The sequence below is a fragment of the Paroedura picta genome, chromosome 4, assembly GCF_049243985.1.
Source record: "Paroedura picta isolate Pp20150507F chromosome 4, Ppicta_v3.0, whole genome shotgun sequence".
NCBI lineage: Eukaryota > Metazoa > Chordata > Lepidosauria > Squamata > Gekkonidae > Paroedura > Paroedura picta.
In genome coordinates this window covers 91,177,484-91,192,270 of record NC_135372.1, presented here as the reverse complement: position 1 = coordinate 91,192,270, position 14,787 = coordinate 91,177,484, and the positions used below count along the sequence as shown (strand labels likewise).

General features: G+C 45.3%; 1 protein-coding gene across 3 annotated transcripts in view; it reads left to right on the top strand.

The window, feature by feature from the left end:
- Positions 1-14,787, top strand: part of TIE1 (tyrosine kinase with immunoglobulin like and EGF like domains 1) — a 55,885-nt gene that overhangs the window by 19,016 nt on the left and 22,082 nt on the right. For all 3 annotated transcript variants that reach the window (XM_077334111.1, XM_077334112.1, XM_077334109.1), the window contains exons 5-10: positions 4,852-4,983; positions 6,188-6,328; positions 10,164-10,292; positions 10,712-10,857; positions 14,007-14,151; positions 14,555-14,713. In XM_077334111.1, the coding sequence (XP_077190226.1) occupies positions 4,852-4,983; positions 6,188-6,328; positions 10,164-10,292; positions 10,712-10,857; positions 14,007-14,151; positions 14,555-14,713 (852 nt within the window). The remainder of the gene's footprint in view (positions 1-4,851; positions 4,984-6,187; positions 6,329-10,163; positions 10,293-10,711; positions 10,858-14,006; positions 14,152-14,554; positions 14,714-14,787) is intronic.

The following is a 14,787-nucleotide window of genomic DNA, read 5'->3' as shown; positions in this document are numbered from 1 at the left end:
CCAAGAGAGAAATGAATCGGTGAAAAGCATCTTTCAGAAATAACGCTTAAAAGACGCTTAAAGCACCGAAGAGGCAGTTCATCATGCAGAGCAAAATCAGGGCCATTCCGCACAAGGACCAATGTTGCCAAATGTTTTCAGAATGCAGAAACGCTATATTAAATAGTGGAATTTCGTCATTCCGCATACCTTTATTTTTAGTGGAATATAGAAGTCCCAGTAGCGTTGTATTCATTCCCCACGTTTCCAGTCTCGCTGGAATGGCAACAAAAGAAGCAATATTTTTCTGTGCTTCTTCCCGCCCCTGGCCGTCAATCAAACGGAACAGCCAATGAACTGTTGTGTTCGTGCTCCCGAAAAGCCCCTTTCCCTTTAAGAACTATTTTTTAAAAAGCTGAAAACACCAGTAGCAACGAATATGTGTTCATTAGTAGCAACAAATCTGTGTTCATTCATTGTCTCAGAAAGACCTTTTTTGCTGGCATAAGAGCTGGCGATTAATCGTTTACACGTTCCTCAAGTAAAAAAAAAAGAATCCCCCCCATGGGCGCGATTTGTGGCCGAAATTACGGGCAGTGCCAAACAGGGGGCTGTGTTGTGCTCAGGAACTTCAAAGACACTTGCAGTAAGGAGCTTTGTTTAATTTTTAATCACTTCTGTGGAGGGACTTTAGCCAGAGAAGCCTCGCTCGTTCGTTGCTTTTGCCAGTCTAAGGGGGAAAAATGGCGATCGCTTCTCCGGAAGTTTGGGGCGAGAGTGGGGGAGGGACATTCTTTCTACTGCTACATTGAGAACACGTAATGGCCCTCAGTTTTGCGGAGTAAATGAACTGTTCTGTGCAGAGATCAGAAAAACAACGGTGTATTTAGTGAGTTTTCATCAGCTTATCCATCATGCAGAAGAGGCCTTGGAATAGTCTTTTTCTGGGAAAGGGTCTCATAGGTGGAAATGAGAACTCCCTTTCCCAGTAATATGATTGGTCCAAGATACAAAGTTTGAATTTGACTGGGCAGTTTGAAGGTAGCTGTTGTTAAAATTTGGCAAGAGGATTAGTAGGGAAATACCTGACATTCCAAGGTGGGGTGATTATTGAATGGTTTTAGCATATTGACAAATAACTAGGTGTGAATGATGGGTTTAAATGTCCTCTTGATGGTTTATGGGGAGTGGATTGGATGTTAAGCTGCCTTTATCCATGGCTGCCTTTATCCATGGCTGGATAGGATTAGCAATATTTAAGGGTTGCCTAACCGTATAGCTGGAGATGATTCACATGGCCTTGATGAACTATCTCTTGGAGCAAGGAACATAATTGTATCAGGAATGCCTTGGACTGGGCAAACACATTCAGGTATGTCTGGATATCACGTGATGTCCTAAGCATTAAAAAATCTATTGTTGTTGAGGATATGCCACTGAGTATCAGTATTTTTCAGGTATTATTTCAGCTATTTTTTTGTATTTTTTCCCAGACATATGAAATAGCTGAGGCCAAAAAACCACACAAATATTCAGGATTTTTTAGGACTGCTGGAAAACCAAAATTAAAGATCATTTAAAGGGTTCTCAGTCCTTTTAAATTCTTTTGGAGTGAACTCAGCTTGGAAAAGGCATTTAAAGGAACTTGGAGTTCACATACCACCACAGCAACTTGCAAAAATGCATTTACATTTTAAAGTGATTATGCTCCTTTCAAAGTTTAAATCCATGTTCCCCAACCTTTTTATCACTGGGGACCGGTCAACGCTTGAAAATTTTACTGAGGCCTGGGGAGGGGGGTAGTCTTTTGCCAAGGGGCATTGCCGCTGCCTGAGCCCCTGCTCCACTTGCTTTCCCGCTGGCACCTCTGACTTCCCGCCGCCCGCTGGGGGGCACTTCCCGCCACCCGCTGGGGGGCAGCAGCTGTGCCGTGCCACTCCGAGGGGAAGCCCCAGCCATGGCGGCTGCTGGAGAGCACCAAAAGTGAGCCGGCAGCAGAGTGGCAGGGCAGCCCCCGAGGCAGCAGTCAGGGAGAAGTACGAGGAGGAGCCGTGGCCCGGTACCAACTGATCCACGGACCGGTACCTGGTTTAAATGCTCTGCTCCATTGTTTACAATGGAGGGTGGGGGCACCTTCTTTGAGGACCCATAGAACTGGACTCCCATGTTCAATCTTTTTCAGAGTTGGGAATTTTCGTTCTTTGTTTTGTTTTTTGAGAACAGTTTATCAGCAGCTATGGTGCAAATATGGTCGCGCTATTTCTCAGAGCCCCAGATCAATTTTCTACAATTACAGCCTTTGGGGATCATTGACTATAATGATCTTCATTGGCTGTAATGCAATTTGGCATTCCCAAACATTTACCAAATCCAAATACCATACAGGTATTGGAATATTGCTTCTTTTTGTGTGCATTTTTGCACACTACTATCACTGAGTTTGGGGAGATTGCACTTGTTTTGCTTTCCTTGCAGTAATACATTCCCCAGAATTTCGAAGGTCATAACTGAGGTCCAGGTTCATTTATGAGCCCCCCCCCCCCGCCATGTTAGATTCCCTAGCACTTAGGCTGCAAAATGAGGTGCCTATTAAAACAACTAAGTCCAAAATAAGAAGGGACCCCTACTTATAAGGGGTTTCAGCTGGGGGAGGGGATTGGGACCTCAGACTTTTTCTGCTCCTTCCTGGAATAGAAGCATGTCTCCCAAAGTCAAAACTCAGAGTTATGCATGGTTAATTTTGTTCCAGTTTGGATGTTATTGAGAAGCTAAGATTCAGCTGTGGTGGAAAGAAGACAGTCCTACATAATCAGAGGGACTCTGTTAATTAAAAGCATTATATTATCTTTAACCGCTCCTGCGGAGAGGAATAAATAAATGAGTAAGCCCTAAGGGGGAGGAGAAAGGATGGGCCCTCCGAATGTCACTCCAAGGCCAAGCGGCCAACGATTGGCTGCTTGCCCCAGCCTTGCCTTGCCAGCCGGGGACTCACTGCACACAAGGAGAAGCAGCTTTCCCCGACAGGGAGTACTCCCGCTGGCTTCCCCTCGCCCTCGCGAAAGGAGCAGGGGCGCCGCATCGCACACGCAGCGTCCCTGCTCCTTTCCCACCTGGGGTCCCTTCCCAATGGCCGTCACACTGCCGCCGCTTCCCTGCACCCAGACACACACACACACACACACAACCCCCCCTGGCCGCCCCCACCATTGCACCACCGCCGCTTCCCCGCGCCCACAGACACGCACACACACACACACACACACACACAGACACACACACAGCCTGAACAGCCATACCCCCCTGGCCGCCCCCCCCCATCGCCCTGCCGCCGCTTCCCCGTGCCCACAGACATGCACACACACACCGCTCTCCCACCCCTCCCCCCACCCCACACACTCCCGCACACACTCCTCTCTACCCACTCTTCCCTCACCACCTCCCCCTCCCAATTCGCCCCCCCTCATGAATCCCCCCTCCCTTCACACACACCCTGTACCCTCCCCTTTCACCTACCTCTCTGCCTGCCTTCCTTTCTTCCTTCTTACTTCCTGACTTCCTCTTTTTCTCCATCTCCTTCCTGTGTCTGTCTTTCCCTCTCACTTGCTTCCTGTCTCTCTCCTTTGCTTCCTTTCTTGCTTCCTTCCTTTCTTTCTCCCTTCTACCCATCCCTTCAACCACCCCTTGCCCTTTTTTCTCCCTCCCATACCTCCTTTCCTCTTCTTCCTTCCTTTCCTACAGTCTGCCTCCCCATCCACTAGGGCCCGCTGTATTTCTTCTACAGAGGGCTTAATTTCTAGTAGTAACATAAGACTGTCTATGTTTGTTTGAGAAGGTGCACAGGACACACATCAGCTGTGGCTCTTTTGGCTGATTGTAATTATGGAGGTGGCTCACTGCAGGCTGCAGAGTAACCATCCCTGATTTAAAACATAAGGGTGGCCTGGGATGAAAAGGCTGAACCTGATCTTCACACAGTGACCCTTTTCCAAAGCAGCCTCCTAGGGCTGCTAATTAGTATTCTTAAAACCACAGACAATCCTATACACAGATCTATTCAAAGACACCCCTTTGCTCCATCTCAGAGGGGAACTGCTGGGTGGCTGTGGACAAAATGTTTGTGCGGATACTCTTCCCATAGCCAATCCAGGGAAGGAATGGAGCTAAACTCAGGCTGTGGCTTAGTAGTAGAACATCAGCTTGTTATGTAGAAGGTCCCACACTGAATCCCCAGCACCTCCAGGTAGTAGGTGTGCAGCTTCCTGCTTTGTGCAAATAAAGAGCCTGGAAACAAAGCAGCCTGTCCCTGATTGGAGAGGGCATCAGGTCAAAGGCTTCCTGGTTCTCAGATTGCAAGGCTTCCCTCCCTGTCTTAAAGTGACTGCACTCCAGAAGCCCTAACTTCTCAGCAGAGATTTGCCTCTTGGATTTATTCCCCTCTCCTCTGCTGTCTCCAATCCTCTCCTTCCCCTCGTTCAAAAAAGAAAGAAAGAGATGCCTACTGTGCTTGTCACCCCTCCCCATTCTGAGCTTTCCCAATTATGTACAGAACATTTTTTTGTTTCAATGGTGGGGAGGAATAGAGGAAGACCCGAGTTCAAATCGATCTGAATTCAACAGGATCCACACTGCAACAAACCAAGTAAGTGCAGAAACAGCCCTGGTCCTATGTCTTGTGCATGAGGAAAAGATAATGTGGATACATACAATCACTTTCATTTAATGCAAGCAGAGACTGAGGAATAATTTTAGCACTTCTGCTGAAACACAAACTGTTGTACAGGCAGAAATCTTTCATGGGATCCAACCTAATGACTCTGCTGTTATTTTTGTTTCCTGTTGCTGACTGAGGACTTCCATCTCTGTCTCCCCCAGGTTGTGCTGCAAGGAAATGGGGTGTTCTTTGCGACAAGGACTGTTCTGACTGCTTGAATGGAGGCATATGTCACCATGTTGTGGGAGAATGCATCTGCCCACCAGGTTTCATGGGCACCCGCTGTGAAAAAGGTTAGAAGCACCACACTGTTGAATTGACTGAGAAACTATGTTTTTGCTACATGGCTGGAGGCTGTAAATGTGTTGGTTTACACAAAGAGTAGCTGTGAGTGCCACAATGGAATCTGTTTATCCATCGACTTCATATGAAGTTCACATAATCCCTCCTGTTCTTCTGATTTCTGTGCTCCTGTACTGGACCTGCTCCTTACAAGATGCATGCACTTCATACTTCCCTTTCATATGAAGAAAAAGAGTTGGTTCTTATATGCCGCTGAAGGAGTCTCAAAGCGGTTTACAATTGCCTTCCCTTTCCTTTCCCCTCAACAGACACCCTGTGAGGTAGGTGAGGCTGAGAGAGCCCTGATATTACTGCTCGGTCAGAACAGCTTTCTCAGTGCTGTGGTGAGCCCAAGGTCACCCAGCTGGCTGTATGTGGGGGAACATGAAATCAAACCCGGCTTGCCAGATTAGAAGTCTGCACTCCTAGCCACTACACCAAGCTGGCTCCCAGGAACAGTTAATCTCTAAAGCGTGCCTTTTCAGCCATTATCCATGCTAACCATTTAGCCCTGGACTGGAATCATGTAAAATGCATGCAAGGAGCGTTGATCTTGCTCTGCTTTGAAACTGGAAACCCAGACATGCAAATTCTATGGCCAATGGTGATTCCTGGCTGAACCTTCTTTGTTGTTGTTATGAGGGCTGCCAAGAATAGAAAGGGGGCAGCACAATACAAAAACTTCTGTCCACGTGCACCACAGGATTCAGAAGTGCATCAATTACAGTTCAGACCCTTTCAGAATTGCCATGCAAATGTAACTTTAAGGACAGAAAAAATACTAGCTTCCCTTCTGCGTTACTTGTTGTACCACCCCTGCTCTGCATTTAGATGACAATGCAGCTGACTCTCTAGCAAAGGGAATAGGCACAACTTTTCTCTCTGCTTTCCCTTGGCTAGGAGAGAGAGATACACATTGGTGATCTAGGCAAGCATCTCTACACAACCAGGGAGTGAAAGACGATGAAGGCCCATGGCCTGGAACTCTGAAAAAAGGACAATTGGAAAACAGAGGCTAGAACTTGAACCCAAAGCAAAGGGAAATGATGCATTTGGTGACAGGTGCCAGCATCAACTACATAAAGCTAAAGGAGTAGGAAGTGCATGAATCAATAGTGGATGCAGATCCTTGACAGGTATTTTCTTGCCTTTCAGCTTGTAGGGAAGGCAGGTTTGGGCGGAACTGTCAGGAACAATGTCCAGGTGACCAGGGTTGCAGGGGACTGGCCTTCTGCCTGCCTGACCCATACGGCTGTTCCTGTGCTGCTGGATGGAGTGGTCCCCAGTGTGGTTCAGGTATGTCTAACTACAGCTTCCATCTTCCGCACTCTTCTATGGCTATGACACTTTACAGTTCTAAATGAAATAGAGTTTGAAGGTTTGAAGAAGAAACGAGCTTGCTTAGAATGAAAACAGCACGTGGAACTTTGTCTTCTGATCCACAGAACTAAAGTACATCCTTGTTTCTTTCTCCATATATGGCAGCATCAAAACAAACTTGTTTGAATATTGGGAGTGTAACCAGACCACAGGATTCTTATACTAGTAACTATGCCTTGCTTTATGAGGACTGTGTGGCTCAGTGTCCGGAGGCCCTGTACGATTTCTCCCTCAGCTGAAGTTTCAGGCAACTCAAATGGATACAAAGGGGCAGCAGGGTACAGCCTTTAAAAATAATGTGAGAGTAGTTAGGATCTGACTTTCACAGTATAAGAGATGTTTATCACGTTAAGGACACATATGGTTTAAGTGCCCTTGGGCAGGAGAAAGCTGAAGTTTACTGTTATCAAGGGAAATGTCCAAAGACTAGAATGTGCCTCAAATGCCAGTTGTCAGTGGATTCCAAACAAAAATTTCCTTATGTGAGACCTGACATTGTAAAATGAACTTTTGCTTCTTCTACATCAAAGAAGTAAAGTGTGAATTGAAACATAAGGTCTTCCAGTGAAATGTGGTGAAGCCTTGAGATAGGAGGGCTGGTCAGGAAACTTGAATCTTAGGATAACATTTAGGGAATCAAATTTCGCTTCTCACAACATCAAAGTTTTCATGTGGGTTTGCTGTTCCAACTTGCTGTGTTATTACTTGTCACATGGCTTCCTGACAATATGCATGAGAAAGAAACTCCAGAACCCTCCTGCACCTCAGACACACACCCTTGCTTAGCCCTTCCATGGAGCTTTGGTTGCTTTCTCAGCGGGGACTTTGCTTGGCTGACAGCCATGAGAGAGTAGCTTCCTCCCTTTGTTTCTTTGGAATCATTTCCCTCCCAGTTGGAAGCAGCATGAAGGTCCTTGAGAGCAGGAAGCTCTGCAGCAAAGAGAAACTTACAGGAATCCCTTCCCTCCAGTGCTTCCTTTTTCTAGTTCTTTAGCCCTCCTCTCTCTCTCTCTCTCTCTCTCTCAACTGAGAGGGCATGCTTATAGGAAACAATATTTTCCAAAAGTTGCTAGTTTGGATACTACCAACTTCCCTCTGTGGATCCCAGAGTTTACTCAACAAAGCCTTGCCTGAAACACAGAGGGCTTTTTACATCTGATCCTTCTCTTTCAAACACACACTTAACTTGTAAAGACAAAATCAGACATATTTTAAACTGCTGACTGTCATTTAAGAATCTATCTCACTTCATTTCAGACATGTTTTCATTGCTCACAAATTGTGCATGCCCTGCCACCGTACCCACTGCCCCTTGTGTAGCAGGATACATTCCACCACCTGTTTACCCTGGATCTCTAGAGTGCCATGAGACCCATATTAGACAGGTATCCTTTTAGCCTACTCTTCTCTCAATTCCTACATTGTCTTCAATAAAACAGGACTCCAGTGGTACCTTAAGTTATCAAAATTTAACCCAGCACCATCTTGTGAGTCAGAGCTCACTTTTTCTGATGCATTCCCCACTTTTCTGCATTTTCTCATTAGTTCTGGCCCCATACTGCTTCGGTTTATCCCCTGAATTCCATATGCACTTTTGAACCTTTGGTTTTCATTTTGTTTGTTTTTTTAGGGGGGGGGGTCTCATGCCTTTGACATCACGTTTACACTGATGTTTTTCTTGAAGCCAATTTTGAGTAAGTTTTTCCTTGTGTATAAAGCTTCTGTCAGTTTTCCTTGCCCTGCCCATTGCCCCCCCCCACCTCCTGCCCACTGTACAAGGATGGAAATGTTGTGGTCAAACTGCTGCCTCCCCCTCCCCCACAAGCAAGTGATTTTTCTTTTCTTTTTTAAAAAAGGCACTAAAATATCAAAATATCACTAGGACATTGTTACAATAGGATTAGAAGGTTCTCTGAATTCCTGGCTTGCTTGATTTCTTTTTTTAAGTCACAACTAGCCACGTTCCTTGTGGCACATCTCTGTGAGGCATATCCCTAGCTCTTTCCCCTGTGGAGATATGCCTTCCCCCCTCATACCTCCAAAAAGGTGAGAGAGAGACTTTTTCCTTTCAAAAGGAAGATGGGAATTCAGACAGCCTCCTAAACCTCCTGATGCCAAATGCCAGTGATACAGCCCCCAGTGACACCACTTTAGTGCTGAAGCAACATCCTCCCTTGAAAAGTCCTCATCGTTGAAGGCATGTGCAGAAGAAAATAAACTCACTCCACAACTGTGGAAATGGGCAGCGAACAAGGATGGGCAGAACCACTGGCCCCAAACTGATTCCAATGTCTGTGGATCCACTCTTAGGAAAGCAGGAGCAAGTCGAGCATGTGAAAAATCCCCAAGCCAGTGCCTCTGTATGGAAGGTGGGGCTTTTCTGTTGCTTGCAGTCTTTAACATAAGAACATCAGCCTAATGGAGGTACAGGTTTCAGGCATTTGATCAGATGACCTCTGACTCACAAAAGCTGATACTGAAATCCATTTTGGTAGTGTTTCTGGTGCCTTTGGATTCTTGTTTTGTTCTGCTGCCACAGACTGTCATAGCTCCCCATTTGGAGTTATATTCATTGCTAATTATTTCCTTCCACTCTGAGTGAAACTTGGAAAAAAATGTTGTTTTTATTGATAGCCTTTCTAAAGAAAAAATGCAAACTTCCACGCCTTTATTTAGAGAAGCTGTCGCAAAGAAATGGGGAGAAAGAAAAGGACAGGGAGAGTTTTCACAACATCACTGAAATTGGCAAGAATTTTCCCCAGAGCTTGTCCATTTCACTAGCAACGCTGAGAAGGGAAGGCCAAGGAAATCCACATCAGTATAACTGACCAGGCTTTCTCTAGAACCTGCTGGGGGGGGGAATTAAAACATGAAAAAGCCCCTTTCAAAGGGCTATACCAAAAATTAGCAAGTGGAGGACTCAAAATAATCTTCAGAAAGAACACACCTGTTCATGGCTGCCATAATAACATGGAAAAGTATACCTCTGAATTCTAGTTGCTGACAAGTTGGTTGCAGGGAATCCTTACAACATAATTTATTTATACTCTCATTTACAAACCCACCAGCCAGAGACCAAGCCTTTAACCCTTCCTGATGTAAGACCAAGAAGTCAGCCTTGCTAGATAAGACCTGAATTCCAAAAAAGAAGTCCAAAAAACAATTAGCCAATCAGGAAGCACTGGATTAAAAGCCCCAAAACACCACAAAGTATAATTTGCTTATTAAAGGAATATGCAGGAATAGACAATATAAAAACAGTCAAGAGAAAAGATACAATCATAAAAGCTAAATATCTAAACTAAGTATGTTGGTTCTCTAAATCCAGATGTTACATGACTAAACTGAGTCCAACAGAGTTTCAGCATCCAGAGTCCAAGCCAGATGTCCTGGCCATCATGGCCCACCTGGTCAGAGGAGCCCCAAAGATATATGTAATCAGGTGTTGAGAAGCAAGAACATGGGAAGACTTGGCCTTTTCTCCCCTCCTTGTAGGTAGCCTTCCAGGGGTTTCTAGCTGTCAACTGGCAAGGACAGGATGCTGGATTAAAGCATGCTGGTTCATTTGTTCTGAACCAACAGGGCTCCTCTTATTTTTGTGAACGTAGACCACTTTCTTGTATACACATTCAAAATAGCTCTGGTGGAAAGATACGTTCAAATGCACTTTAAGTGGCATGTGTGACTCATGAGCTCTGTCTCTGGAGACGTGGTCCTGGACTGAGCTCAGCTTCTTGTGTTCTTCCCACAGCTTGTAATCATAGGACATTTGGCCCTGACTGTGCCCTGGAGTGTCACTGCCAAAATGGAGGTACTTGTAACCGGTTCAGTGGATGTATTTGCTCATCTGGTTGGCATGGACAGCGTTGCGAGAAGTCAGGTAAATGCACTTAGGAATATGTACTGCAGGAGTGGCTATTATATCAAAATGCTGCCCTTCAGAGAAATGTGTCAGTGGCAGAGGCTCTGTTCACAGGGCAGCTGTAAATGAAGATGGGCTATAGACAGGGTTGCCAGGTTCCCCCCTAGCCACTGGCAGGGTTGGAGGAGGTAGGGGTGTCAGATCCAGGTTGGGAAACTCCTGGAGATTTGGGGATAAAGTCTGCTCGCTAAAGCATCCATTTTGTCCAGGGAAACGGATCTCTGTTGTCTGGAGATGAGCTGTAATTCCAGGGGACCCCAGATCTCACTTGGAGGCTGGCATCCCTAGATAGAGCATAAAACACACTGAACCTTTTAACATTCTTTGTTATTAATATTGCAATAACTTGAATTTTTATTATGATATCTTATGCCAAGACCGGATACCGCAGATCATCAACTTGGTCTCATACCTGGAGTTTAATCAAGGCTCTCAGCCTGTCGTTAGCTGTGTAGCGACAGGCAACCCGCTTCCTGTGCGTGACAGCATCGAACTGCGCAAGGCGGACGGAACAGTGCTCATGGTAAGGCTCATAATGGCTTAGGCTAGTCCCTGCCCAGTCCCAGGCTCCTGGGGGTAGACTTCCTGCTCCTTCTTCATCTGCATGTGACCTAAATCATCTTTTTATTTTTATTTCTTTTGTTTATAGATAATTTGTATATTGCCCCTCCCTGACTGGCCATTCAACTCCCCCCCCCCCAAGTTCAGACTCTGAGCTCTTTTTCCTGCTCATTAAGCCAAAGGGTATTAAGCTGTGTTTACTGAAACTTGTTAGCAAGGCCACCCGAGTTCATAAATATACCTAGGAAAGATAAATAAGAGGAATATGGAAAGTACATAAAGCTCTATTCAGACAGCATGCTAATCGCAGTTGAAGTAAACCATGGCTTTGCATTTTGTTTGAATCAAGCCCATATATTTTATTTGTTTAAATATTTTAGCCTGCCTTTCTTGCTGTAATCAAGAAACATAATTGTTCTGTTCCACTTCCCCACTACACAACAAAGGCCACTTCTACACTACATACTTGTTACAGTTTTATACCTGTTCAACGTTTGGTTTTGGATTTTATTGCTGTATTTTAGAATCTGTGGCTCTGCTACGATAAGCTGCCAACTCCATTGTTGTGGAGCAAGGCAGGGTTGCTGAGAGCATTAAAAATGTTAAACATTTGCAATCCACCACACAGAACTTCAGTTCCCAAGGAACGAAAGTCAGTGTTAATTAAGCACGTGGCCAACACTTCCACCTTGCATCAACACGAAGAAGCAAAAGCTCCTGAATTCATTATGAAATGTCAGCCCTTGTGTTACCCCTGAACATGTTAAACAAAAGTAAAAATAAAGTAAATAACAAGGTGAACACATTGGAATAGGTGCAATTAAACTTTTTGCTCCTGTTGTTCTATAGCTCCTACAATGTTAGGAACACATGAAAGGCTCTGTTATATTTAAAAAAGGGCAGAGCTGAAGGCGGAAGAGGGCAGGTCCTTAGCACTGTCCTAAAAGCAAGTACTATTACATCAGTGCAGTCAAAACAGGTTTGACATTTCTGGGGCTTTAACCTCCTGACCCAGACTTGAAACCCAGACAAGTACCAGTAGATTCTGCTGTCCTAAGTGAGATTTTATTTATTTACCTTATTTTACCCATCATTCCTGTTATGTCTGTGGGCATTTGGACACAGATGCAAATGAGGGTTCTCTGGCAGCCAAGGAACTAACCAATCAAGGAACTTGATCACTCTGCCAGAAACAATTCAATTACTCTGCTTAGGGCCAATCGGATTGCTCTGCGTAGAGTTGCTAAATAAAAAGAGCTGTTTTGAAGACTTGGAGTCTGTGATCACTGAAGCCGCAGACTTGATAATTCCCATGGAGACTTAAGGCATAAAATGGTGTGAAACAACATAATCAAATAGCAAGAGGCAACTATCAAGCAATGTAATTTGACTACAAGAAGTTACATCAGCAGTGTTTGAATATACAGAGAGGGCACAGCACCAGGCTGCTTAAAACAATAGTTTTTAATTAGAAGAGAAAAAACTATGTGTAGAAGAAGAGAGGTAGCAACCTACAGTCTAACTGTTTTCTGGACTCATTCTTCTGTAGTTCACCTGCTGTTCTGCAGGCAAGCAGAAGGAAGTGTGCTCCAAAAGAATGAAATCTCCTGTTGAGCCAATCAGGGCACTGGAGAATTTGAAAATCATGCTATCTATGCTAAATACACATCTCCTTCTATTACCCTTGAAGGACACCCTTTATATGCTGCTCAAGTGTGCACACTGTAGATCTTGCATATTCCAACATGTCATCAATATGCAGATGACACCCAGCTCTTCCTCCTGATGGATGCCCTAACTCTCCCCCAGAAGCATTAGCCAGCTGCCTGGAAGCAGTGACGAGATGGCTCAAGCAGAGTCATCTGAAGCTCAATCCTTCAAAGATGGAGGTCCTGTGGCTGGGTAGGAAGGGGCCATGTGAGGAAGTGTGCCTGCCCACCCTGAATGGCATAGAGCTCACTATGGCTCACTCCGCCAGGGACCTGGGTGTGATTCTGGACACTTCCCTCACAATGGCAGCCCAGGTCACAAAGGTAGCATGGCTGGCATTTTACCATCTCTGCCAAGCCATCTACTAGTGCTCTACCTGGCTCTGGAAGACCTAGCCACAGTGATCCATGTGACAGTCACCTCTAGACTGGACTTCTGTAACTCGCTTTACACAGGCCTTCCCTTAGCCTTGACCCGGAAACTACAGCTGGTCCAAAATGCAGCGGCCAGGATCCTCACAGCAACACCGTGGAGGTCCCACATCCGGCCTATTCTCCACCAACTGCCATGGTTGCCAGTTGAATTCCGGATCAGACGAAAGGTTCTGGTAATTACCTTCAAGGCCATACGTGGTAAGGGCCCAGTGTACCTGAGGGACCGCCTCCCTGCTTATGCCCCCAAAAGAGCCCTATGCTCCACCGCCACCAACCGGCTAATGGTCCCTGGCCCGAAAGAAGTCCTCCTGGCTTCGACCAGGGCCAGAAGATTCTCTGTTCTGGCCCCCACCTGGTGGAATGAGCTCCCAGAGGAGATCAGGGCCCTGATGGAGCTTAAACAGTTCCTCAGGGCCTTCCACCAGGCAGTTGGATGAGACCAGGCACAACCAACAGCGAATGAGGGGCTCCTGCTCCCCTCCCTCTCAGAACTCCACCAGAGTGCTCTGGACCTGTTTGCACCGTTGTACTGTAGCATTGTTTACATCATTTATTGTTACAACTTCCTGTTATTAATATTATTGTATGGTTATTCACATGTTATAGATTGTTTTATGTATCATTCATATGTTCCATGTAAACCACCCTAAGCCTCCGGGGAGGGCAGTATATAAATTTAAACAAACAAACAAACAAATAAATAAATTTAGCCCAGATATTCTCTTTACTTGTATAAAACATTCATGAAGACAGCAAATTCCCAGGATACTCAAGTCCTGGTGGCTGCTGTTAATACTTCTGCATGATGGTGCTATTAAGAGTGGGGATGAGAACAGGCTCCCTTTGCACCGCCAAAGAACTATTCCCCCCCCCACACACACACAATTACATGAAAGTAAGTTATTGGGACAAGAAGTTACTGTGAACTTTTTGTAAATAAATCACTGTGTAATTCTTTCTTCCCCAGCCCATCAAAGCTATAATGGAAAAGGACATGACTACCTGTGAATTTCGGGTCCCACCACTTGACCTCTCTGACACAAACTTCTGGGAATGCCGTGTCTCTACCACAGGTGGGCAGGATAGTGGCAAGTTCAAGGTCACTGTAAAAGGTAAGAAGGCAAATCAGGTGAAATGTGCCATCCTCTGCTTCTGAGAAATACAAAGTCATAGTGGAGAAAGCATCTTTGGCTGCACAGGGCTAAAAGCTCACCACATTGAGAGTTTGTAAGATTAAAAAATGAGACATTGGCCCAAACTTTTGCTATCTGTCCAGATAACATGTGAGTAACACCTCTTTGGTGTGGTATTAATTTTCAAGTTAAGAAACCTGGAAATTAATTGGAGCTTACACGTAGTTTTTTGCTAGGGAAATGATTGCATGACAAATGGGTGGTGTGGATCTGTTTTCTGTTTCAAAACCCTTTTCTCAGCAAGAAAAGGGAGTACCTGCATGCCCTTTGTCAACTTTGCTTTTCGAGGGTTCTCCAGCATTTGGTTCTGTTCTTTCCCTAGTGCCTCCTGTCCCACTCAGCCCTCCCAGGCTTCTAGCCAAGCAGAGTCGGCAGCTCGTGATATCCCCTGTGGAACATTTCTTGGGTGATGGACCTATCATCTCTGTCAGGGTTCTTTACAGGCCAAATGATGCCACATCTCATTGGTCATCCATTGTAGGTAAGGGGGTTAATGCACCTGGCTGTGTTACCCAAATTGCTTGGACACGTGTCCTAAAAACATGTATCTTTGAG